Here is a 27,806-nt window from a genome sequence, read left to right as displayed (position 1 = left end):
TCTCTCTCTGTTGCCTCTGGAGGAAGATTCCTTGTCACCAATCTTCCCCAGGTCGAGGAGCTTCTCAGGCTCAGGGACTCCAGGTCCAAAAGATGCGCTCTGCTCCTGGTGCTGCTTTCTTGGTGGTATGAGTCCTCAACTCTCTGCTTGCTTCTCTTTCCTTTTTATCACTCCTAAAGATGTTGGTTATGAGGCTTAGGTGTTACAAAAGACCTTCAGGCTTGCCCTGATGGTTTCCTTCAAGGCAGAAGGTCACTTCAAAAGAAGACAAGCTTCCCGGCCTCCCAGCATCCAGGCCAGCATCACAGGTCCATGGGAATCTTTCTCCTAAAATCTGTGCTCAGATCTCTGCCCCATCACCTCCTCAGCTAGTATTGTGTGTCTTTTTTCTTGTCTCTCTGAACAGACAAGAATGAGAACAATTTCTCTCTTTTCAGGGAAACTCTCTTGGAAAAAAGAGCTCGACGCATCCTATCTTTAGACTTACGAGGGTTTAGATTTGTGTTGGTTTTATTTTTCTGTTTGTTTTTATATATCTATAAGAAGGGTGGTGCAAACAGTTAACACATTCTGCTGCTAACTACAAGTTTGGAGGTTCTAGTCTACCAGAGGCACCTTGGAATGGCCTGGAAATCTACTTCCAAAAAATCAGCCACCGAAAACCCTACGGATCACAGTTCTGACACAGATGTGATTCCTGTGAATTGGAATCAACTGGAGCAACTAGTATAAGAACACTATCTCTCTCACCTCTCTTATTTTAACTCTTCATTTATACTCTAATCCTTTGCTTTTCCTTTCTCTTCCATTTCCCCATGCCCTTCCCACCTTGCTTTACACATTCTTTTACCCCACATTTCACCCTTTCTTCCTATTCCTATATCTGTAAAATAAGAATAGAACTGTTTCATCATGGCTGCATTCAGGTTTAGAAAAACATATTCAAAGTTCCTAATATTGCCTGGCTATGAGAGGTTTTCAATAAACGGAAGATGTTCTTCTTCCTTTTCCCATTCTGTTGTATAAGTCCTCTTCTTTTCCTGTTCTTGTTTCCTTACTTAGACAGCTCCTTGGTATCCGTCCTCTCCCTTTCCGCCCCCAGCTCTGTACTGACAGGTTTGTACCAGCACTTTCTTCACCCCTGCAGCTCAGTGAGGCAGCTGCCTTCATTCAAACCAGTAACAGCCTTTCCTTGGCACTTTATTGTTCTTTCTCCATTTGAGATATACAATGGCAACTTGTTCTATTGTTGAGATGATTGACTAAATATCACAAGAGAAAAGAGTCACATTTCATGAACTTCAGAAATTTTCTCAATAAGGTATACTTGCTCTATGCACATTTTAATTATCTTTGTCAAAAGATTATTTAGTTGCTAGAGGCAGAATTGCCTGGAAGTCACCAGGTAGACCTTGGCTCGCACCTCAAGTTCTCTTCTGGGAGCTGAAACTTGAACCCCCAGGGTGTTTTCACTTAATTCTCTTCGAGAGGGTGGACAGGAGACATTCACTTACATGTGTGCTTGACAGACACTGCTACAATACCCTCTTACCTCGAATTTTTGAATTATGCTACCTGGAATTCATACCTTACTCCTGGAATGTCAATTCTTGGCTCAGGAATCTTTAATAACTACTTCCTACTGTATTCAGCCCATACAGCTGCCTTTGTGATGCCATGGAGCTCTAGAAAAGAACATGCCTTCAGAAGCCATCCTGAGTCTACCACTAACCAGGTGTGTGGGCTTGGAAATATTACTTAACCTCCGTGCCCCTCTGTAAAATGGGATTAAAAAAGAAAAAAAAAAAAACTAGTTGCTGTCAAGTAAACTCTGACTCATGGTAACCCCATGTGTGTCAGAGTAGAACTGTGCTCCATAAGGTTTTTTTTCAATAATTTTTATTTAGCTTTAAGTGAACGTTTACAAATCAAGTCAGTCTGTCACATATAAGCTTATATACATCTTACTCCATACTTCCACTTACTCTCCCCCAATGAGTCAGCCCGCTCCCTCCTTCCAGTCTCTCCTTTCGTGACAATTTTGCCAGTTTCTAACCCTCTCTACCCTCCCATCTCCCCTCCAGACAGGAGATGCCAACACAGTCTCAAGTGTCCACCTGATACAAGCAGCTCACTCTTCATCAGCATCTCTCTCCAACCCATTGCCCAGTCCCTTCCATGTCTGATGAGTTGTCTTGGGGAATGGTTCCTGTTCTGGGCCAACAGAAGGTTTGGGGACTGTGACCGCCGGGATTCCTCTAGTCTCAGTCAGACCATTAAGTCTGGTCTTTTTATGAGAATTTGGGGTCTGTATCCCACTGATCTCCTGCTCCCTCAGGGGTTCTCTGTTGTGCTCCCTGTCAGGGCAGTCATCGGTTGTGGCCGGGCACCATCTAGTTCTTCTGGTCTCAGGATGATGTAAGTCTTTGGTTCATGTGGCCCTTTCTGTCTCTTGGGCTCATAGTTATCGTGTGACCTTGGTGTTCTTCATTCTCCTTTGCTCCAGGTGGGTTGAGACCAATTGATGCATCTTAGATGGCCGCTTGTTAGCATTTAAGACCCCAGATGCCACATTTCAAAGTAGGATGCAGAAAAGTCAGTTTATCCTGGAAACTTCTTTGCTTTTGGTCCAGTCCAGTTGAGCTGACCTTCCGTGTATTGAGTATTGTCCTTCCCTTCACCTAAAGTAGTTCTTATCTACTAACTAATCAGTTCTTATCTACTAACTAACCCTCTCCCGCCCTCCCTCCCTCCCCTCCTCGTAACCACGAAAGTATGTGCTCTTCTCAGTTTATACTAGTTCTCAAGATCTTATAATAGTGGTCTTATTTGTCCTTTTGCCTCTGACTAATTTCACTCAGCATAATGCCTTCCAGGTTCCTCCATGTTGTGAAATGTTTCACAGATTCATCACTGTTCTTTATCGATGCGTAGTATTCCATTGTGTGAATATACCACAATTTATTTAACCATTCATCCGTTGATGGACACCTTGGTTGCTTCCAGCTTTTTGCTATTGTAAACAGAGCTGCAATCAACATGGGTGTGCATATATCTGTTCGTGCAAAGGCTCTTATTTCTCTAGGGTATATTCCGAGGAGTGGGATTTCTGGGTTGTATGGTAGTTCTATTTCTAACTTTTTAATAAAACGCCAGATAGGTTTCCAAAGTGGTTGTACCATTTTACATTCCCACCAGCAGATAAGAGTTCCAATCTCTCCACAGCCTCTCCAACATTTATTATTTTGTGTTTTTTGTATTAGTGTCAGCCTTGTTGGAGTGAGATGGAATCTCATCGTAGTTTTGATTTGCGTTTCTCTAATGGCTAATGATCGAGAGCATTTTCTCATGTATCTGTTAGCTGCCTGAATATCTTCTTTAGTGAAGTGCGTGTTCATATCCTTTGCCCACTTCTTGATTGGGTTGTCTGTCTTTTTGTGGTTGAGTTTTAAGAAAATCATATAGATTTTAGAGATCAGGAGCTGGTTGGAGATGTCATAGCTGAAAATTCTTTCCCAATCTGTAGGTGGTCTTTTTACTCTTTTGGTGAAGTCTTTAGATGAGCATAGGTGTTTCATTTTTAGGAGCTCCCAGTTATCTCGTTTCTCTTCGTCATTTTTGGTAATGTTTTGTATTCTGTTTATCCCTTGTATTAGGGCTCCTAAGGTTGTCCCTATTTTTTCTTCCATGATCTTTATCGTTTTAGTCTTTATGTTTAGGTCTTTGATCCACTTGGAGTTAGTTTTTGTGCATGGTGTGAGGTATGGGTCCTGTTTCATTTTTTTGCAAAAGGATATCCAGTTATGCCAGCACCATTTGTTAAAAAGACTATCTTTTCCCCAATTAACTGACACTGGGCCTTTGTCAAATATCAGCTGCTCATATGTGGATGGATTTATATCTGGGTTCTCAATTCTGTTCCATTGGTCTATGTGCCTGTTGTACCAGTACCAGGCTGTTTTGACTACTGTGGCTGTATAATAGGTTCTAAAATCAGGTAGAGTGAGGCCTCCCACTTTCTTCTTCTTTTTCAGTAATGCTTTACTTATCCGGGGCTTCTTTCCCTTCCATATGAAGTTGGTGATTTGTTTCTCCAACACATTAAAAAATGTCATTGGAATTTGGATCAGAAGTGCATTGTATGTATAGATGGCTTTTGGTAGAATAGACATTTTTACTATGTTAAGTCTTCCTATCCATGAGCAAGGTATGTTTTTCCACTTAAGTAGGTCCTTTTTAGTTTCTTGCAGTAGTACTTTGTAGTTTTATTTGTATAGGTCTTTTACATCTTTGGTAAGATTTATCCCTAAGTATTTTATCTTCTTGGGGGCTACTGTGAATGGCATTGATTTGGTGATTTCCTCTTCGATATTCTTTTTGTTGATGTAGACGAATCCAACTGATTTTTGTATGTTTATCTGATAACCTGAGACTCTGCCAAACTCTTCTATTAGTTTCAGTAGTTTTCTGGAGGATTCCTTAGGGTTTTCTGTGTATAAGATCATGTCATCTGCGAATAGAGATAATTTTACTTCCTCCTTGCCAATTCGGATGCCCTTTATTTCTTTGTCTAGCCTAATTGCTCTGGCTAGGACCTCCAGCACAATGTTGAATAAGAGAGGTGATAAAGAGCATCCTTATCTGGTTCCCGTTCTCAAGGGAAATGCTTTCAGGCTCTCTCCATTTAGAGTGATGTTGGCTGTTGGCTTTGTATAGATGCCCTTTATTATGTTGAGGAATTTTCCTTCAATTCCTATTTTGCTGAGACTTTATCATGAATGGGTGTTGGACTTTGTCAAATGCCTTTTCTGCATCTATTGATAAGATCATGTGGTTTTTGTCTTTTGTTTTATTTATATGGTGGATTACATGAATGGTTTTTCTAATATTAAACCAGCCTTGCATACCTGGTATAAATCCCACTTGGTCATGGTGAATTATTTTTTTGATGTGTTGTTGGATTCTATTGGCTAGAATTTTGTTGAGGATTTTTGCATCTATGTTCATGAGGGATATAGGTCTGTAATTTTCTTTTTTGTGTGATGTCTTTACCTGGTTTTGGTATCAGGGATATGGTGGGCTTCATGGAATGAGTTAGGTAGTAGTCCGTCATTTTCTATGTTTTGAAATAACTTTAGTAGTAGTGGTGTTAACTCTTCTCTGAAAGTTTGGTAGAACTCTGAAGTAAAGCTGTCCAGGCCAGGGCTTTTTTTTTTTTGTTGGGAGTTTTTTGATTACCGTTTCAATCTCTTTTTTTGTTATGGGTCTATTTAGTTGTTCTACATCTGATTGTTTTAGTTTAGGAGGTAGTGTTTTTCTAGGAATTCATCCATTTCTTCTACATTTGCAAATTTGTTAGAGTACAATTTTTCGTAATAATCTGAAATGATTCTTTTAATTTCAGTTGGGTCTGTTGTGACGTGGCCCATCTCGTTTCTTATTCGGGTTATTTGTTTCTTCCCTGTATTTCTTTAGTCAGTCTGGCCAATGGTTTATCAATTTTGTTAATTTTTTCAAAGAACCAGCTTTTGGCTTTGTTAATTCTTTCAACTGTTTTTCTGTTCTCTAATTCATTTAGTTCAGCTCTAATTTTTATTATTTGTTTTCTTCTGGTGCCTGATGGATTCTTTTGTTGCTCACTTTCTATTTGTTCAAGTTGTAGGGACAGTTCTCTGATTTTGGCTCTTTCTTCTTTTTGTATGTGTGCATTTATTGATATAAATTGACCTCTGAGCACTGCTCTTGCTGTGTCCCAGAGGTTTTGATAGGAAGTGTTTTCATTCTCGTTGCATTCTATGAATTTCTTTATTCCCTCCTTAATGTCTTCTATAACCCAGTCTTTTTTCAGCAGGGTATTGTTCAGTTTCCAAGTATTAGATTTCTTTTCCCTAATTTTTCTGTTATTGATTTCCACTTTTATGGCCTTGTGGTCTGAGAAGATGCTTTGTAATATTTCGATGTTTTGGATTCTGCAAAGATTTGTTTTATGACCTAATATGTGGTCTATTCTAGAGAATGTTCCATGTGCACTAGAAAAAAAAGTATACTTTGCAGCAGTTGGGTGGAGTGTTCTGTATAAGTCTATGAGGTCAAGTTGGTTGATTGTAGGAATTAGGTCTTCCGTGTCTCTATTGAGCTTCTTACTGGAAGTCCTGTCCTTCTCCGAAAGTGATGTGTTGAAGTCTCCTATACTTGTGGAGGTGTCTATCTCACTCTTCAGTTCTGTTAAAGTTTGTTTTATGTATCTTGCAGCCCTGTCATTGGGTGCATAAATATTTAATATGGTTATGTCTTCCTGGTAAATTGTCCCTTTAATCATTATGTAGTGTCCTTCTTTATCCTTTGTGGTGGATTTAAGTCTAAAGTCTATTTTGTCAGAAATTAATATTGCTACTCTTGCTCTTTTTTGCTTGTTGTTTGCTTGATATATTTTTTTCCATCCTTTGAGTTTTAGTTTGTTTGTGTCTCTAAGTCTAAGGTGTGTCTCTTGTAGGCAGCATATAGATGGATCGTGTTTCTTTATCCAGTCTGAGACTCTCTGTCTCTTTATTGGTGCATTTAGTCCATTTACATTCAGCGTGATTATAGATAAGTGTTTAGTACTGTCATTTTGATGCCTTTTTTTGTGTGTGTTGTTGACAATTTCATTTTTCCACTTACTTTTTTGTGCTCTTTTTCTTTGTAAATTGTGTGTTCCTCATTTTCATAGTATTTGACTTCGTTTGCTGAGTTGTTATGTTTTTCTTGGTTTTTATTTTGAGTTATGGAGTTGTTGTACCTCTTTGTGGTTACCTTAATATTTACCCCTATTTTTCTAAGTAAAAACCTAACTTGTATTGTCCTATATCGCCTGGTTTCCCTCTCCATATGGCAGTTCTATGCCACCTGTATTTAGTCCCTCTTTTTGATTATTGTGATCTTTTACATATTGACTTCAATGATTCCCTGTTTTGAGAGTTTTTTTCTTTTTAAAATTAATCTTAATTTGTTTTTGTGATTTCCCTATTTGAGTTGATATCAGGATGTTCTGTTCTGTGACCTTGTGTTGTGCTGGTATCTGATATTATTGGTTTTCTGACCAATTTCCTTTAGTATTTCTTGTAGCTTTGGTTTGGTTTTTGCAAATTCTCTAAGCTTGTGTTTATCTGTAAATGTTTTAATTTCACCTTCATATTTTAGAGAGAGTTTTGCTGGATATATGATTCTTGGCTGGCAGTTTTTCTCCTTCAGTGCTCTATATATGTCATCCATTGCCTTCTTGACTGCATGGTTTCTGCTGAGTAGTCTGAACTTATTCTTATTGATTCTCCTTTGTAGGAGACCTTTCTTTTATCCCTGGCTGCTTTTAAAATTTTCTCTTTATCTTTGGTTTTGGCAAGTTTAATGATAATATGTCTTGGTGATTTTCTTTTTGGATCAATCTTAAATGGGGTTCGATGAGCATCTTGGATAGATATCCTTTCGTCTTTCATGATGTCAGGGAAGTTTTCTACCAACGGATCTTCAATTATTATCTCTGTATTTTCTGTTATTCCTCCCTGTTCTGGGACTCCAATCACACGCAAGTTATCCTTCTTGATAGAGTCCCACATGATTCTTAGGCTTTCTTCATTTTTTTTAATTAGTCTAATTCTGTTATTTTACTGTTAATCTTTTGGATTTCTGAATGCTGTCTCTCTATGGATTCTTGCAGCTTATTAATTTTTCCACTATGTTCTTGAATAATCTTTTTGAGTTCTTCATCTGCTTTATCAGTGTGTTCCCTGGCTTTTTCTGTAGATTGCCTTATTTCATTTCTGAGGTCATCCCTGATGTCTTGAAGCATTCTGTAAATTAGTTTTTTATATTCTGCATCTGGCAATTCCAGGATTGTATCTTCATTTGGGAAAGATTTTGATTCTTTAGTTTGGGGAGTTGTAGAAGCAATCATGGTCTGCTTCTTTATGTGGTTTGATATCGACTGCTGTCTCCAAGCCATCTCTAAGATATTGCAGTGATTTAGTCTATATTTGCTCATTGAGTCTTATCTTGTTTTGTTTTCTTTCAATATACATAGATGGGCTACTAGATTGTGCCATCTTGATTGTTGTAGCCCTTGAATCACTTATGTCCTATTACCAGCTGGTTTGGGCTGTTACCAGATATATAAGCCTAAGAGTTCATTCACTATTCTTGAGTAGAATCTGATTTTGGGTCATCAAGTATGTGGTGCAGACTGTCACCTATCCACCTAGAGAAGTACTGGTGATAGTTGTGTGCACCAGATTCTAGTAGCAGCAGGGTTTCACATTCTGGGGGGGGGGGGGCAGGCAGGATGCTGACAGACTTCCCCCAAGTGCCAGTGAGGTAGGTATGTCTCTATTCCCAAAGCACTTTGGTGGGTGGGCTCTGCAGCTGTACCTTAGGCCCCCAATGCAAGTACCTCTACAGATTGGTAGGTGTCACCCTCCTTAGACCCCTAAGGCAGGAAGCTAGGTGGTCTGGGGGGAGCTTCAGCCCTCAGTTCCCTGTTGTGGGTCAGTGAGGGCTCTGTTGAATATGCAGAGATATCAGATCCGGGAAACTTGTCTTTCCAGTAATCCGCTAAAACAATTACAGTCAGATCCCTATCAGAAATGCCTTTGCATTATAATAGCCACCTTGTTCCCTGTAGGGATGAAAGCCCAAGACTGCGGGTCACATATGTTTGGCTGGAGCTGGTTCTGTGTTTTTAGTCCAATTTGGGAAAGAGTTTTGGTCCCTGGGTTTTTTGTAGCTGCTTCTCTCAGGCCAGGAGAATGGGTTAGGAAAAGACCAAAAAAAAAAAAAAAAAGAAAGAAAGAAAAACTGCAGCGCACTTCACTCTCTGGCTCAGGAAATTCCAACGTTAATGAAGCCGCCTGGGAAGGGGAGGGGAGGGTTCAGATAAATAGGAGAGAGTGGCACCCCGGAATATACTTATCTTGCTTGGGATGACTGTTTTGTCTGAGATTCCCGAGGGGGCGTGTTGACTGTGTGCACTGGCTGGGTAGAGATTGCTCCCGAGGGTCAGGCCCACATCGCGTGCTTGTGCTGTCTCAGAAGCCATGGTCAGTTCCTCCGCTCCCAGTCCAAAGCCCAGCGCCAAGGTTCCCCGGCTGGGACGCCGCCCTCCAGGCTCCAAAACCAGTTGCTGCCTCCTGGTGACTTCTCCTCCTGTCAGCCACGTCGCTGCGCTGCCTGCGTGCACTGGCTGGGCTTCCCCCGAGGTCCCTTCTGGGGGCTAGGGCTGCATCCCGTGTTTGCGCCATCTCAGGATGCTGTGCTCAGCTCCCCTGCACCCAGTCCAAAGCCCGGCACCAAGGTTTCCTGACTGGGACGCGGGCTCTGGGCTCGGAAAACAGTCGCTGCTTCCCCGTGGTTGTTCGTTCTCAGTCTCTGTCACTCAGGTCAATTCTTTAGATCTGTGTTTGATGGTCAGGGTTCGTAGATTGTCATGTATGTGATCAATTCACTTGTTTTTCCGAGTCTTTGTTGCAAGAGGGATCCGAGGTAGCTTCTACCTAGTCAGCCGTTTTGGCCCTGCCCCCTGATTAATAATTTTATCAAAGACCTGAATGCACAAAAAAGAGAGCTGTGCTTACTTAAACCTTCCATTCTGCCTAGCTGCAGACTCATTGGTTCATTCATTCCTTTATCCAACAAACATGTATAAAGCACCCACTATGTGCCAGGCATTGTGCTAGGTGTTAGAAATGCATAAATGAATAGAACAGATGTAATACCTGCCCTCATGGAGCTTAAAGTCCAGTGGGGAGATATGAAACAGGTAATAACAATAAAATATTATGACTATTATGGTAGTGAATGTGCTATGAGTATATATAATAGGGGGCCTAAGCTAGTCTGGAAACCCTGGTGGCATAGTGGTTAAGTGCTATGGCTGCTAACCAAAGGATCGGCAGTTCGAATCCACCAGGCGCTCCTTGGAAACTCTATGGGGCAGTTCTACCCTGTCCTATGGGGTCACTATGAGTCGGAATTGACTCGATGGCACTGGGTTTAAGCTAGCCTAGGGTTGAGAAAAGGCCTTCCTGAGAAAATGGTATTTAAATTGAGACCTGAATAATGGAGAGGGAAAGAGTTAAATAAGGAGGGGGTTTAGAAAAGGGGAAAGGGCTCAGGCAAGATGAAAAACTATAATGAAAGGGTCTGAGATGAATCCATAGAGTGTTATGGGCACACAGAGCAGGAGTATTCTTAAATCTATGTATAACTTGAACCAACACCTTGATGGTTAGCATATCTCTCTTCTGTCCAGATCTGCCTCTGGGGCTCCTGAGCACAGGTACCTCAAAACCTAACATGTCTCTGTCATGGATTGAATTGAGTCCCCCCCAAAATATGTGTCAACTTGGTGGTTAAGCCATGATTCCCAGTATTGTGTGGTTATCCTCCATTTTGTGATTGTAATATTATGTTAAAAAGGATTAGGGTGGGATTGTAACACCCTTACTAAGGTTACATCCCTGATCTAATGTAAAGGGAGTTTCCTTGGAGTGTGGCCTGCACCACCTTTTATCTTACAAGAGATAAAACAAAAGGGAAGCAAGCAGAAAGGGGGGCCTCATACCACCAAGGAAGCAGTGCTGGGGGCAGAGTGTGTCCTTTGGACCCGGGATTCGTGGACAGAGAAGCTCCTAGTTCAGGGGACGATTGATGACAAGGACCTTCCTCCAGAGCCAACAGAAAAAGAAAGACTTCCCCTGGAGCTGATGCCCTGAGTTTGGACTTCTAGCTTACTGGACTGTGAGAAAATAAAATTTCTTTGTTAAAGCCATCCATTTGTGGTATTTCTTTTATAGCAGCACCAGATGACTAAGACAGTCTCAAACCAAACTGACTTACCCCACAGTTGTTCCTCCTTTTGTATTCTCTTGCCCTATAACAGCACTCTGTTCATCTGGTTTCTCAGTCTAGAAATACGAGCTTCATCCTGTGGGATACCAATGCAGGAGGTAGTTGGATGTATGGTGTTATGGATTGAATTGTGTTCCCAAAAAATGTGTGTCAACTTGGTTAGGCCATGATTCCCAGTATTGTGTGGTTGTCCACCATTCTACAATCTGATGTGATTTGACTACGTGTTATAAATCTTAACCTCTATGATGCTAATGAGGCAGGATTAGAGGCAGCTGTGTTAATAAGGAAGGACTCAATCTACAGGATTAGGTTGTATCTTGAATCAAACTGTTTTGAGATATAAAAAAGAGAATCAAGCAGAGAGGAGAGGGACCTCATGCCACCAAGAATGAAGAGCTAGGAGGGAAACATGTCCTTTGGACCTGGAGTCCTTGCGCTGAGAAGCTCTTAGACCAGGAGAAGATTGATAACAAGGGCCTTCCCCCACGGCCGACAAAGAGAGAAAGCCTTCCCCTGGAGCTGGTACCCTGAATGTGGACCTCTAGCCTCCTAAACTGTGAGAGAATAAATTTGTTTGTTAAAGCCATCCACTTGTGGTATTTCTGTTATAGCAGCACTAGATAACTAAGACGTATGGGTATAGAGCTCAGGTTCCACAGAGTAATTTGTGTGGGGGTAAAATTTAAGAGTCCTCAACCTGAGTGGTATTGACATCCTGGCAATGGACTAGATCACTCAGGGAGAATCAGTGTGAGCAGAGAAGAGGGATGTGGATGGAGTCCCATGGAATGCCAACATTTAAGGAATGGTTGAAGAAGAAATAGAAAGGACAAAAAAAGAGAAGAAAACCAGGAGAAATGCTATCACAGAAACCAAGGGAAGGATGTCTTGAGAAGTGGGAAAGGTTGACAAAAGCCACTGAGAGGTTACATATAAGGACTGAGGATGTAGTCATTGGTTTTGCAGTTAGAAAATCACTGGTAACCTTGGCAAGACCTGTATCAGTGGAGTGGTGAGGACAGAAGTTATAAGACAAGGAGCAAAGGCCCTGAGATCAGAGGGTGCCTGTTTGAAAAATAGCAAAGAGACTGCTGTGGTTAGAGGAGAAACAAGTAAAGGAGAAATAGACTACACTATCAGGGAAGTAATGGGGGTTGAGTGTGGAACCTAGAGACTTAGTAAGACAAGGAACAGAGGGGCCCCCAAATCTGCAAACAAAATAAGAAATGGGCCAGGGTGCAGAAACAAAGCCATTCCCCAGAACAATGGGGCAGGGTACCTAAAAATAGCCCACAAACTTCTTTAAAGTTGCCTTTCAGAAGCAGCTGGAGAAAACCTGGCCCAGGGACATGTGCAGAACATCCACCTGTGACTGCTGTGTGACCTTCCACCAGGGGCAGTGAGGGGCTACAGCCCCAGCCGGGGAATCAAACCTGGGGAGAGGGAGACTGCACAGGCGTGACACCCCATAATAAGTCCTGCTACGAATCCCAGAGGCCTCCAGGACAGGAGCCATCTTGGAAAGCTGCTGTGCACACCATAGTCAACATATCCCTGCCTGTGTCTATGAGTAAACATGAATCCTTTCCCACCCAAGAACTTTTAAAAACTCGGGCTGTCTTTTGTTCTGTGAGATGAGGGTATGCGTCGCTCTAGGCCCTTCTTGTCTCCGCTTGCAAGCCTCTTCAATAAAGCTTTGTTCCTGTGGAAAAATACGTGCCTTACCTGCTCATTCTTGACCAGTGAGAGGCAAGAACCTTATTCCGGTAACAGTTAGACTGCAGTGAGTGGAGGATAAAAGGGGGAAGACATGGAGAGAGGATCGACTTTTTCAGGAAGCATCACCACGAAGGGTAGGAGCTGGGTGAGGATACAGGTTTGAGACAGGGGTTTCATTTTATTTTTTAAGGTAGAAGAGATTTAAGCATCAGGTACATGCTGATGAAAAAGAGCTGGTAATAAGCAAAGAGAAAAGACGTAGGAAACAAAGAATAAAGACCTTAAGGAGATGGGAGGGGATTCAAGTGCAAAACAAATAGAGGAATACCTACTTCTTCAACTCTGATGTGAGCGAAAGAGGTAAGGGGTGAGAGCTAAGATAGACTTATAGGTGGGGAAGACAGGAAGTTGAGGAAGTTGTTGACTTTTAGGATGATATTTTTATCACCAGATGTTCTACTCTAAAATACTAGAGAGAATCAAAAGAAAAGCTCCTCTAACAACCCTCTTTTTCTCTTTTGAAGATTGCATCATTTTTTTCCCCCTTGAGCAAAGGATACGTGAGTCTAAGCCAGGTGGTCAGCCGTACCAGGAACAAGCTGGCTCCCTGGGAAAACTCTTTCTCCAATTCAGGGGCAGTCTTGCCTTGGTTGGTTTCAATGAAACTGCTGAGGATGTGACTCCTTGCCACTTTGCCAGATTTGTCCCAATCCTGTAAAAAACTTAAGAGCCTGCTAATTGCTGCCTGCTCCTTTATAGAAGTCATATCAATCAGTCCTGAAGTTGTCTACAGAGGGAGAGAGAACAGACAGGTTACCACAGTATTAAGAGCCATGCAAGCCCTATATGTGACTCTGTGGGTTTTGCTTTTCCAGAAGTTAACTGGAGGAAGGTTGAGCCTCTGTAATCCCCATGGGTGTAGCTACATTTAGAATACATCTCTAGGACTAGGGATCTGATACTTGAATATGGACTCTCTGGCTGTTTTGTAATGGAATTACGAACACCCGGGTAGTAAAAGTCTGCTCTTTAACAGTTAAAATTTTTACCTCTTTGGCATCTCTGCTGATGCCAGCAACTCAAAGGACCACAGCTCCAGGTGAGATGAAGGTGCTTGCTAAAAACCTGGGTCTCTCTAACACCTCACTTCACACAGGGTCACTTCAGAGATTTGGGGCCTTTAGAAACCTGGCCCACTCTTATGCCAATCAGCTAAGGTAAAACGCTCCTTCACCTTGTACCTTGGGCTTTTATACTAACTCTCTTAAAAATAACTTTTAAAAAAAGTTAGTGGGAAGAAAAAGTTCCCATTCCCTAGTTGGATTAATGGACTGTGGTTTGTAGGAGTCTGTGTCCTTGGGAGAGTATTTTCAGTGGGGGAGGGAAGATTTAAAATAAACCCGTTTTCCAAAAATAGTTGTGATTGAAAGTGTTATTATCCATAACAAATGTTAGTGCTGATGGGAGAAAGGCATGTGCGATTCTTTTGTTTAACAGACAAGTGAAAGTCATATTTCACATTATCATGGGGTTTTCTGTGATTTACAGAATATTTGTGAAACATTACTTGCAGGGGCCATGATTGATATGGAGAGAACAGCTTGTGTGTAGGGGAGATGTGTATTTCACGAAGACTGTTCAACATGAAATTTACAGTCCCATAAAGTGCTTCTACATCTTCACCAGAGATCTAGTTAAAAGGACTTTACAGTCTGAAACATCCTAAAATTGATTCTAAATTAACGTTTCCTCACATGTATTTGAGATATTGATGGGGCCGAGCTATCAGAATTTTATTAGGAAGCAATAATCTGAGGCATGCCGAGACAGACATACATACACACCAACCTCCACTCCTCCCCAGAGGACACTGGATATGTGCTCCCAGGAAGGGCGTCCACGTAGCCTCAGGGATGGAGAGAAACACGAAATTCTGCCAGCCTTAAGAACCAGGTGAATTACTGTGGGTCAACATAAACACAGGAATGACCAAAATCCCTCACAGGATCATACATTAATAATGGTGAATTATAGCCATAAGTCTGAGAATAATTTCCAGAGGCCATGGCCCCCTTCAACAGCTAAAGTGCCCTCGAGAAAATGGGGATGAAGTAGCTGTTCTAGACCCCAAGGACGAGTGCTTGAAACACCACCATTAGCTCTATAAGGCAAGATAACACCCCGTGCCCCTTCCCTGCCTCAGATGGACCATTTCTAGGCCCAAGCTCAAAGTGCCAATGAGAGATGCACCCAGCAAACTCCAGGACACCAAGGAAACTTGCAGTAGGACTCTCCACATAATGGCCCCTGAAGGTGTCTTAGGCCACAGCCTTTTCCTGTTTTCTCTTGAAAATAGGAAAAGAAAACCAACAAATGCAGTAATACTGCCCATCCGGTGGCACTGCACAGGTGCTGTGGGAGATGTCAAGATGAACATGGTGCTGTTGGGAGCCCTGAGGAGCTCTGAATCTTGTGGTAGAGTGGAAGGAACACAAGCAGTCACACTGCGTTCAAGGCCCAGCTCAGCCACTTGTTTAGTTAAAACTCAAAAAGCAACAGTATCTGCCTCACCCGCCTCCATCCTCTAGCCTCAACCCAGAGAAGACCCACTTTCAACTTTTTGCTATTTCTTCTGGTTTTTACCTCCGTATTTCCAAATATTGAGCTTATACAAATATTACTTGATTTATAAATTTCAGACAATATTTATTGATTTCTTATTATGGCAGTTGAGGAATTAGCTCTTATACCTCTCTAGCCCCCATTCCTGTCCCCTTACCGCCACCCTCACAAATGAATCCCTGGGTGGTGCAAATGGTGTATGCCCCAGGCCTGGCTGCTAACAGAAAAGTTGAAGGTTTGAATCCACCAGAGGTGCCTCTGAAGAGAGTCCTGGTGATTACTTCCAAAAAACCAGCCACTGAAAGCTCCGTGGAGCACAGTTCTACTCTGACACACACGGGGTCATCATGAGTTGGAATTGACTCGACTGCAACTGGTTTTAGCCTCACAAGATATAGTTAAATCAACAGTGTTTACATTATTGACTAATAAACATTGTTTATTGTTCATAATAGCAGTAACTACTGTTACATTTTCTTTCTCTTACGAGTTGGTTTAACCTGCAGTTAACAAGTGTCTTTTCTTTCTTCAGTTGCTAAGTTTTCTAACTAGATAGACAGGTGCCATTGAGTCCACTCTGACTCACGGTGACCTTTTGGTACGACAGAAGGACACATTGCCCAGTCCTGCATCATCCTCATGGTCACCAGCAAGTTTGAGTGCATCATTGGCTGTTGTGCCATTTCATCTCACTGAAGGTCTCTCTCGCCCTTCCTTGGCCCTCTACTTCACCAAACACTATGTCCTCCTCAAGTGATTCATCCGTCCTGATGATGTGTCTAAAGCAAATGAGTCAGTGTTCTGCTGTGATCCATAAGGTTTTCATCGGCTACTTTTTGGAAGCTGACTGCCAGGCCTTTCTTCCTAGTTTGTCTTAGTCTGGAAGTTCCACTGAAACCTGTCCATCATGGATATCCTGCTGGTAATTGAAATACCAGTGTCATAGCTTCCAGCATCACAGCAACACGCAAGCTACATGGTAGGACAAGCTGACAGATAAGTGGTAGAGTTTTCTAACTACCAAGAGCTAATCTCTTCCAAATGTTTCAAATATGTAGCAATAATGTTTCTAAATGCTCAACCTATAACTGATTAGGCCCATCTTTTCCCTGGAGACCCCTCTCCACAGACCTGTTTTTCTGCTCCCATTTGGACTGGTTCCTCCCTAAGCCTGGTCCATAAATGTTGTCCTGGAATTTCCTTTTACCATTCTCTGTTGGATGCCCTATTTCTTGAATCATGTATCTTCGTCCTTCTTGGCTTACTCCCTCATTTTGTTGAAGCACATTCTCTAGTAGCTTCTTAAGAATTATTTTTGTGTGTTTTTCAAAGGCTGAACAAAACTTTTTTCTACCCTCATGATGAATGGGCTGGGTATATAACTCCGGAATTAAGCCTCTCTCAGGTTGCGTCACTGTCGGGAAGTGCAATGCCATTCTGATTCCTATGCCTTTGTTTGTTTTTTCACTCATGAAGCTTTTAAAGGCTTTTGTGAAATTATATGATGTACCTTGGTACAGGTCTTTTTTCCATTTATTATATGAGGCCCTTGATGGGCTCTTGTAATCAGGTACTCTGTCCTTCAGTTTTTGGAAATGCCTTTTTATTGGGGAACCCATAAATGTCAGTCAGTAGAGGTGTCTTTTTTTTTTTTTTTCTAGGAAAGGTGGGTAGGAGTGACAGATGCCTGGCTGTGGGCATCCTGGGAGTAGGTTTGGGCAAGGGGCTGAGGCTACCACAGCCCAGTGCGTAGACCTGCCCTTAACCACTCAGTTTTCTGCCTGATATCTCATCTCTGCCCTTCAAACTATACCTGGTGTCCCTGAGATGGTGGCCTTCAGAGTTCCTTTCTCCTTATGCGGCAAAAATAGTTGTTTTGCTGCTGAGAGAGGAGGTCTGAGGTGGGGGCAAAGTGCTCTGTACATAGACTTCAGCCAATCCCGGTGTTCAGCCTCGTACCTCATTTATGACCTTCTGTGGGAACTTGTGCTTCCAAGCACTAAGCTTCTGGGAGGTTAAACTGGGTGAACTGACTTGCTTCTTGCTGGTAATCTCTCTCTGTTGGCACTTACCATAGTCTGTAACTTCCTCTGCTTCAAGACAATTACCATTCCCCCACCTGCCTGCTACCTTCCAAATATTTGCTGAACTCTTTCATCAGCTGTTGTCTCCATTCTCATTCTCTGAACTTCTGTGAGTTAATATCTTCCTATATTTCTTTGGTGTTATGCCACTAAGGTTTTCAGAGTTCACGGGGACGTAAAGGGCGGTAACCAAGCTGCCATGTTTAATCAAGAGTCTCCAGCCACTTATTCTTTACTTATTTTTATCTCAACATTTCTTCTAAATAAGATTTGATAAGGATTGCAAAAAAAAAGAAACATTTTAAGAAGTAATTAAAAAGAACATCAAGAAAAGGAAAGAAATGTGCCAATTTCAAGAATCAGTTGCTAGGATAAATCCTGTAAACTTCTCAGACACCAAGGTAAAAGGGGAAAGATTGTGTCTTTCAGGGTGATAGAGGAAGGAAGGAATGATGATGGGAGAAGGAAGTAAAGTTTTTTGAGTATTTATTCTGAGGGTAATGGGGATAACCCTAAGAGCTAACTAAAGACAATATACACACACACAAACACACATACATAGACGTGTTGTGTATATATATAATACCATATATATTATATATAATGTGGAGCCCTGGCAGCACAATAGTTAAGAGCTCAGCTGCTAACTAAAAGGTCAGCAGTTTGAATCCACAAGCTGCTCCTTGGAAACCCTATGGAGCAGTCAGTCTACTTTGCCCTATAGGGTTGCTATGAATCAGAATCAACACGATGGCAATGGATTTTGTTATATATATTAGCTTTACTCCTCTTAAGATCCCACAATTTTCTTTTTTTAATTTATTGTGCTTTAAGTGAAAATTTACAAATCAAGTTAGTCTCTCATACAAAAATTTATATACTCCTGGTTGCTCTCCCCCTAATGAGATAGCACACTCCTCCTCTCTACCCTGTATTGCCATGTCTATTTAGCCAGCTCCTGTCCCCCTCTGCCTTCTCATCTACCCTGCAGACAGGAGCTGCCCACATAGTCTCATGTGTCCACTTGAGCCAAGAAGCTCACTCCTCACCAGTATCATTTTCTGTCTTACAGTCCAGTCCAATTCTTGTCTGAAGAGTTGGCTTTGGGGATGGTTCCCATCTTGGGCTAACAGAAGGTCTGGGGACCGTGACCTCCGGGGTCCTTCTAGTCTCAGTCAGACCATTAAGTCTGGTCTTTTTACAAGAATTTGAGGTCTGCATCCCACTGTTCTCCTGCTCCATCAGGGATTCGCTGTTATGTTCCCTGTCAGGGCAGTCATCGGTTATAGCCGGGCACCATCTAGTTCTTCTGGTCTCAGGCTGCTGTAGTCTCTGATTTATATGACCCTTTCTGTCTCTTGGGCTCATAATTACCTTGTGTCTTTGGTGTTCTTCATTCTCCTTTGCTCCAGGTGGGTTGAGACCAATTGATGCATCTTAGATGGCTGCTTTCTAGTGTTTTACGGACACCACAATTTTCAGATGAGGAAACTAAGGTTTAAAAAAGTTTGCTCATTTATTGAAGGTCTCACATCCAAAAATTGGTGGAACTGGATTTTTAACCCAGATTTGTGTATTACTCCAAAGCCTAGGTTCTTGCCAAAGTGCTAATTCTGCTCTCTCCAAACTGTCACCAACAACCTCTTGTCAAATTCAGTTGCTAGCTTGCAGTCCCATCTTGTTGATGTCTCTGATGCGTTGACATTGCACTGCTGATGACTCTCTTCTCAAAACTCTCCTTTCCTGACCCCACTCTCCTGGTTCTACTCCTGACTCTGTGGATCCTCCTCAGGTTCCTGTGCAGGTCCTTTTCCTGTCTTCAGTTCACGTCCCACGTTTTGCAGTCTCCACTGCCAACACTTCAAATTACATCACAGGCTTATGACTCCCAAATCCACATCCCCAGTCTGGGCCTATGAGCTCCTGATCCCTATGTTTAAATGGACTGTCCTTATTGGTCTAAGTGGACTTCTTTATTGGTATGCCTCACAGGCACTTCAAATCAACAAGTCCCAAAATGAGCTCCTCAACTCTCCCACACCTGCTCCTTCCCCTGTGTCCATCCTATTTCAGTGACTTGGCTACCTCCCTCCTAGTCACCCAAGAGCTATCTTTGACTTATTCTTCTCCTTTGACCTCCTTATCTGAACTGTTGCCAGGTTCTGCCAGCTTTACCTCTAGAGGGAGTTCAAATCAGCCTATCTTCATCTCCACTGCCACTATCTTCATTGACACTCTTATTTCTCACATGAATTACTGCAACAGCCTCCTAACTGGCCTTCAGATTTACCCCACCCTGATCTCCAGAGTGATGCAAGACATTTTTCTAGAACGCAAAACTGACAGATTTCCCTTCTTAGAACCCTTCAGTAGTTCCCCGTTACCCTCAGGATAAAGTTTCAAACATCTCAGCCCAAAGAACTTCCAGCTACCTTCTGGCACAACTGAAATTCCGCTCCCGCCCCCCCACCTGCCACATCACCATTTCCAGCAACATCACTGACCATCGCCTCCGACTCAGAATGCTGTCTCCCCTGATGCCTATCCACCATGATATTTCTCATGGTTTGCTGTCCTTGAGTCCCCAGCGCCTGTCACATTGTATGTAAGGCCTCAGTAAGTTGCCTCGGAAGACAGTCAAACATAACTAGGAATCCATCTGCCCCACCTCCATCTTCATTATCAGCAATTCCACTAAGCATGAAATTCAACAAATTGTGAGTGACAAGTATGTTGCATGCCTTGTGCTAGGCCCCTGGGGATAAATGTGAAAAAGACACAGTCCCTGCCCTCGAGGGTAGAGTTTGCATAGAGCCCTGTAAATGAGTAATTTCAACTCCAATAGTGTGGTAGGTGCTGCACCAGGGTAAGCACAGGGTACTTTTGAATATGAGGAAGGGCCACCTAAGGTCGGGTGGTGGCTGATATGAAAGACTTTCCAGAGGAGATGCCGTCCAGGCTGAAAGGCAACATGCAGCTAGCCAGGCGAAGAGGTGAACTGTTCAGAGGGAATAAAGTATGCAAAGGCTCAGAGGTGAGACAGTGTACAGTATAAGGGAAGTGGCAAGATATGGGACTGAAAAAACAGAAGTCAGAGAATGAAGGGCCTCATATTTCCTACTACAGGGTTTGCATTCTATCCTGAGGGCAATGTGAGGGCACTGAAGGGTTTTAAGTCAAGAGTGACAAGAAGAGATTTTGTTTTAGATCTATCATCTCCACCACAGTGTAGAAAAAGGATTGGAAGGGGGCAAGACAGGTATGGGGCACCAGTTAAGCGGTCATTCCAGTAACTCCACTGAAGATGCTGATGATATTAGGATTGGAGAGAAGTAGACTCTAGAAATGTCACACAGGGAGAAGTAACAGGACCTGGTGAGGATGGAAGAAGGGGAGCAATCAAGCAGGATGCCCAGATTACCTCGCTTCCTATTTCACAGAGAAAACTGGATTCATCAAGTGCAACTCCCCTGCCCTTCCATTCTTACGCATATCATACCAGCACCTAGCCTTCCCTTGTGTCAAACAATGACAAGGGCTCCTTTTCCATGTGTACTAGACTCCATGCCCTCTATGTTCAATCTTTCCATCTCCTCTGACTTGTCTCACACACTTGCTCAACCTCTGTCAACCAAGTAAATACGTAAACAAAGCCTTTCCTTGACTACCTATTCCTCACGCTTCCATGATTCCTTCCTTTTTCAGCCCCAAATCCCTCCAATTGCTCCCTCTGGCCTAAAGGATAAAGTCTCAACTCAATGTAGCATACAAAGCCCTTTAAAACTTTGGCCCCAACCTAATCTCGTCTCTAGTCACTTTTGTATTACAACAAACCTCAACTTCCCAATTCCCCAGGTCCTATCAGAGCCTTCTGCATCTGAAAGCTGTTCTGCCATCAGGACAGACCAGCTTCCTCTTTGCCCTTTGGAAAATTCCCAGAAACAATTAGGGGCTCTCTGCTCTGTGGTCCCATCTAGAACACCTCTTCCCTTACTATGTTGTAAAACTTACCCCGTCTTTCCCACTAGAGCGTGACTTCCTCAAAGGCAGGGGCTGGTCTTCCCTATCTGTGTCCCCAGGGTCTGGCATAATGCCTGGCACAAAATAGATGGTTAATAAGTGCTTCTGGGCGAATGAGTGAAGAAATCAGCCAGCCCCTGTTTAGATGGTTCTATTTGAATGTATATGATATGTAGGTCTATAAAACTACCAACTTCCCAAAGCTGCCATGTGCAAGGTGGCAGAATCTCCATCCAGGAAGGCCAGTGCAAAGTCTATGAGGCATTTTACAGCTATGACAGGAAATAGCAATGTCAGCAGTGGTGTCATCTTTGGACACTAAGGACAGGGATTCAGTGCCATGAACGGTCAGTTAAATTGTAATTGGAGTGAACTGTTTTTCTGCAAACCATAATGTTCTTTAGCTGCAGCCAAATGGCATTCAAGAAGGGGAAAAATTTTTTTGAAATGTCAAAGAAATTATTTCCAATTTGGTGCTCACAACCAGAGACTCTAATGATCAGCGGAAATGAGAAGCAAACAAATTAGCACTAATGGAAAATGGCTTTGGAAAAGAGGATTTAATTTATAGTCAACTGATCATGGCATGCGGCAATACGCAGTAAAAGTCAGCTTCACCAGCTTGATCATAAGAACAGGAGCACACATGGAGTGCCAGAGGAAAATATACGGATGCCATCATGCTTATTGGAGTCTCTCTGTAAGTGGCAGACAATTAAAACAGTCATTACGTTACCTTGGAGAGAAAATGGTCTGCAAAAAAATCAAAGCACATGAAATGAAAATCTGGATTAGGAATCTTGGTCCAAATTGGTTTGTTTGTGGCCTTCTCACCTTGGCAAGGTCTTCTGCAAGGGCCGCAAACCTACTTTGTCTTCAGCCAAGAGTGGACTCTTTGATTTTCATTTCCTCTCTATCTTCAGAGGTGATTAATAAATCCGGACTCATCCATAAATCATTTCTATGGCAGCCAAATGGTTCTTCTTCACACAGAGAAACTAAAATCACACATCTCAGAAACCTCAGCTTCCATATAAAGCCAAAGGTCCTTAGCAACAAGTGAGAGGAGGTATTAAAAATCAAGAGGTCAATAGGTCTTGTTTCTAAATAAAATTTCCTGAGGGTTTTTTTTTTTTTTTTTAATGAATCAGAAGATACATTTCTAATAGCAAGAAGCCTCCAAGGCATGGGTTGCCAGCCTGGCTCACTGTCCCCAGATGGCCCTGCAGAGAACAAGCCAGTCACTGTTACACACACACACACAGACACACACAGACACACACAGACACACACAGACACACACAGACACACACAGACACACACACACACACACACACACACAGCCAAAGTGGGTGTCCTCACCTTCACTTCCACCTCAGGCACACATGCACTTCTTTCTCATAGAGCCCTTTCTGTTTCCCACTCATTCCCACTCATGACTTCCCTACAGACTCCATCTGCCCCCATCTTTTCCCACATCCATCCTTTGTCTCCGTCCTCTCCTTATAGACTTCTTTTCCCCCATCTCCTCCCTGCAGAACTCTTTATCCTCTCCCCTGACCTACTTCGGTGTTATATGCTTCATCTTCATTGACCTAATTATCTGTCCTTCCTTCTCTTCCTAACCTTCTCAGTGTGATCTCAAAAACTATTGTTTCTGATTGGCAAAGTCTTTCCCACCCTCAGCTTCTCCACAGTCCCTCTGTTCACCTCCAACTGGCTCTACCTGAGGGATCCACTTCTACATAGCCCTCTCTTATGGAGACTGCTCATACTCTTACACCCAAAGGATCTCAGGGTTGGGGTGGCGGCTAGTGTCTCCTCACTGAAGTCCAATCCAGTTCCTTATTCCACTTCCTTCTTATGAAAATGCTTGCTACTTTGAGGGTCATGCTACTTGACTACACTGACCTCTGCCCTTCCTTATGCTTTTATAGTCCAGCTTCTAGAATAACTAGCTTTATTCATCAAGGACTTTGGTACCTAGCTCACAAGCATCTCCCTTCCCTTCCCACCTTATTCCAGGAGGATTTTCATGGCTATATCGGTGTTCCCACCATCTCTGTACTCCACTTTGCAACCCATTCTCATGGCCACATTCTAGACCTTGTCATCACTGGAACCACTCAAATATCATTACTCCACTTTCTGATCACAACTCTCTCATTCAATTAGTACCAAGATATGGGTTCTCTGACCTCACTGGGCCCTCTAGTCCATGCATCTTTACTCTATCTAGCTTAGGTTCTAAGGTCCATCATTTCAACCATTTTCTTGCTAGGATCTTCAAGTTCCTTTTCCATTGCATCATCCACCTGGTAAAACCCAAACCAGGATCAACTCAACTAACCTCTCTGCACCCACCACTAGGTGGACGAATGTTCATGGGGGAAAGATACATATACAACCATGCAGACTGGTGCTGCTACAAATTAATGGTCACCAGCCTCAACAGGACCATCAGAACTGCCCAGAAGTCTGTATGCTACCTTACTCATTCATCTCACTCCCATTCTCTACTGCAGCATTTTCAATCTTTCTCTGCTCTTGGAAACCCCAGTGGCATAGTGGTTAAGAGCTACAGCTGCTAACCAAAAGGCCTGCAGTTTGAGTCCACCAGGTACTTCTTGGAAACTCTATGGGGCAGCTCTACTCTGTCCTATAGGGTCATCATGAGTCGGAATCGACTCAATGGCAGTGGTTTTTTTTTTTTTTTTCTCAAACCTCCTACGCCATCCTTTCATCCCACTCTCACTGCCTGATATCATGTCCCTATTTCACAGAGAAAATAGGAACTATCAAACAAGAATTCCCTGAACTTCCTGTCACCAAACCTACTAACATACTAATCTCAACGCACTCTCACTTTCTGTTCAATTCAAATGTCCCTCCACTTTTCTAAGAGAATTTCTCTACCAGTGCTTTGGATCTCATACTTTATTCCTTCTTCAGGGGCACCACTCTCAGTTATCTTCTTTCCTCTATAATTTCGTCATTTTCTTCTTTGGTGGATCAATCCCAATGGCATTTCTCTCATCTGAATAAAACCCTATGTCTCCTTCCGGTATTGCCTTCTCTCTTTCTTCTCCTAAATAACTGGGACATTTCTTAGAAATGCACTGTACATTCAGTCTTCACTCCTTCACCTTCCCACCCACTTCTTAAGCCACTGTTAATCTGACCTTTTCTACTGGAACTGTACTTCTAAAGATCACCAACAACTTCCTTGTTTCTAAATCCAGTGGATTCTTTTCAGACCTTATTTTACTTGATTAATCATCAGCCTTCAACACTTTCTTCCCTTGGCTTCTAAAACACCACATTCTACTACTGGTTTTCTTCTCACCATTTGGGACACTTCATCTGAACTACTTTCACGGTTCATTCTTCTTGGCCAGACCCTCAAATTTGGGTGCTTCTCCGGGCTTTATCCCAGGCCCTCTTCCTTTCTTATTCTATACATATTCCCCAGGTAAGCTTACCAAATCCACTAGTTGCTATCTATAAGGCACTACAGTCCCCCACATTTCTATCTCCAGTTTAGATTTCTCCTGTGAGAAGACTATAGGCATATTCAACTGCCTCCTGGACACCTCCACTTGGATGTCCCACTGGCATCTTAAACTCATCATTCTAAGACCAGAACTGACTCCTTCCTAAAAATGCTGTTCCTCTCTGTTCCGTTTGAGTAAGTCAAGAATCTAGAAGGCACCCTTCCTTTCTCCTACGTCCTTACACCCATCAGTCACTTTGTCCAGTTCTTTCCAGCTCATAAGTCTATAAGAAATCCATCCCCTCCTCTTCATTCCTGCTGCCACTCCATCCCTTACCCATTGCTGTCGGTCCATTCTGACTCACAGCAACCCTATAGGACACTGTAGAACTGCCCCATAGGGTTTCCAAGGCTGTAATCTTTATGGAAGAAGACTGCCACATCTTTCTCCCATGGAATGGCTGGTGGGTTTGAACCGCTGACCTTTCAGTTAGCATCAGAGCACTTAATCGCTGTGCCACTAGGGCTCCTTCTCCATGCCTTAGGCCACCATAATCCTTCCCCAATACTGCAACAATTTTTTAACTGGTCTTTCTCCTTCTCTCAATCCATTCTTTGCACTGATCTTCCTAAAACACAAGTCTGATCATTACTCCCCTGATTAAAGCCCTGCAATGGCTTCCCATTGTCCTCAGGACAGTCTAAGATCTTAGGGGTAAAACGTATTGGAAAATTTTTACTATCAGTAAGATCTACTATCTACAAGCGCAAAGCTGAGCTTAGGATCAAAGACCCTCCTGGATCTGGGCCTAACTCTTCTTCCAAGGTCACTCTCACACTAGTCTCTCCTCTGGCTAGAAGATACCTTATGCAGTTTCTGGCACCCATTCTCGGATTTCCCCTCTTTGAGTTCCTGTAAGGAGTTCTTTTCCCTTCAAATCTCTACAAGTCTTTCACGGCCCAGCCTAAAAGCCATTCCTGCTGCCATCCCTCTGAGTGAGTTCCTGAAATCCTTAGGGCCTGTTCTTTCACAGTATTTATCTTTGGCACAGAATTAGAGTTGGTTCATGCATGGTATCTCTCCCTCTCATGTTAAGGCTTATGGAAATCAGGCCAAAAGCTTAATCTTCACCTACAGCCCAAGGAATCTTACTTAGCTCAGTGTCTGGTACATAATAACCCATTGCTCTCATGTCGATTCCGAGTCACAGTGACCCTATAGGACAGAGAAGGACTGCCCCACCAGGTTTCCAAGGAGTGGCTGGTAGATTTGAACTGCCGGCCTTTCAGTAGGTGCTCAGTAAATATTTGTTAAATGTATGGATAGAAAAGAATTGAGAATCCGGACATAAATCCATCCACATATGAGCAGCTGATATTTGACAAAGGCCCAAATGGTAGGAAACCCTGGTGGCATAGTGGTTAAGTGCTACGGCTGCTAACCAAAGGGTTGGCAGTTCGAATCTGTCAGGCACTCCTTGGAAACTCTGTGGGGCAGATCTACTTTGTCCTATAGGGTCGCTATGAGTTGGAATCGACTTGATGGCACTGGGTTTGTTTTTTTGTTTTGTTTTGTTTTAACAAATGGCGCTGGCATAATGGTATTCATCTGCAAAAAAAATGAAACAAGACCCATACACCACACCATGCACAAAAACTAACTCAAAATGGATCAAAGGCCTAAATATAAAATCTAAAACGATAAAGATCATGGAAGAAAAAATAGGGACAACGCTAGGAGCCCTAATACATGGCACAAACACTATACAAAACATCACTAACAATGTATAAACACCAGAAGAGAAATTAGATAACTGGGAGCTCCTAAAAGTCAAACACCTATGCTCATCCAAAAAAAGAAAAAAAATTTTTTTTTTTTTTTAAGACTTCACCAAAATCTTAAAAAGAGTACCTATAGACTGGGAAAAAGTTTTTAGCTATGACATTTCTGATCAGCGTCTGGTCTCTAAAATCTGCATGATACTGCAAAAACTCAACAGCAAAAAGACAAATAACCCAATTAAAAGATGGTCAAAGGATATGAACAGGCACTTTACCAAGAAGACATTCAGGCTGCTAACAGATACATGAGGAAATGCTCACAATCATTAGCCATTAGAGAAATGCAAATCAAAACTACAATGAGATTCCATCTCACTCCAACAAGGCTGGCATTAATCCAAAAGACACAAAATAATAAATGTTGGAGAGGCTGTAGAGAGACTGGAACACTTAAACACTGCTGATGGGAATGTAAAATGGTACAACCCCTTTGGAAATGGATCTGGTGCTTCCTTAAAAAGCTAGAAATAGAACTACCATCAAACCAAAAAACAAACCAAACCCAGTGCCGTCGAGTCGATTCCGACTCATAGCGACCTAGAACTACCATACGACCCAGCAATTCCACTTCTTGGAATATATCCTAAAGAAATAAGAGCCTTCACATGAACAGATAATATGCACACCCATGTTCACCGGAGCACTGTTTACAATAGCAAAAAGATGGAAGCAACCAAGGTGCCCACCAGTGGATGAATGAATAAATACATTATGGTGTATTCACACAATGGAATACTACGCAATGGTTAAGAATGATGAATCCGTGAAACATCTCAGAACACGGAAGTACCTGGAAGGCATTATGCTAAGTGAAATTAGTCAACTGCAAAAGGACAAATATTGTGTGAGACGACTATTACAAAAAATTTAGATAAAGTTTAAACCCAGAAGAAAATATTCTTTGATGGTTACCAGGGTGGGGAGGGAGGGAGATGGATATTTACTGACTAGATAGTAGACAAAAATTTTTTTAGATGAAGGGAATGGCAACACACAACACAGGGATAGTCAGTACAACTGGACTAAACCAAAAGCAAAGAAGTTTCCTGAATACAACCAAACACTTCGAAGACCAGACTAGCAGGGGCAGGGGTTTGGGGACCATGGTTTCAGGAGATATCTAGGTCAAATGGCATAACAAAATG

General features: G+C 42.5%; 1 protein-coding gene across 1 annotated transcript in view; it reads right to left on the bottom strand.

The window, feature by feature from the left end:
• The window catches only part of ARMH1 (armadillo like helical domain containing 1), a 39,041-nt gene that overhangs the window by 9,854 nt on the left and 1,381 nt on the right, over positions 1–27,806 (bottom strand). Inside the window, exons 2-3 of the mRNA XM_023554319.2 lie at positions 14,449–14,561; positions 13,161–13,387 (exon numbers count right to left, since the gene is read on the bottom strand). Of these exons, the coding sequence (XP_023410087.2) occupies positions 13,161–13,366 (206 nt within the window). The 5' untranslated portion in view covers positions 13,367–13,387; positions 14,449–14,561. The remainder of the gene's footprint in view (positions 1–13,160; positions 13,388–14,448; positions 14,562–27,806) is intronic.

The sequence above is a fragment of the Loxodonta africana genome, chromosome 3 (genome assembly GCF_030014295.1).
Source record: "Loxodonta africana isolate mLoxAfr1 chromosome 3, mLoxAfr1.hap2, whole genome shotgun sequence".
NCBI classification, from domain to species: Eukaryota; Metazoa; Chordata; class Mammalia; order Proboscidea; family Elephantidae; genus Loxodonta; species Loxodonta africana.
This window is presented reverse-complemented; position numbering and strand designations above follow the sequence as displayed.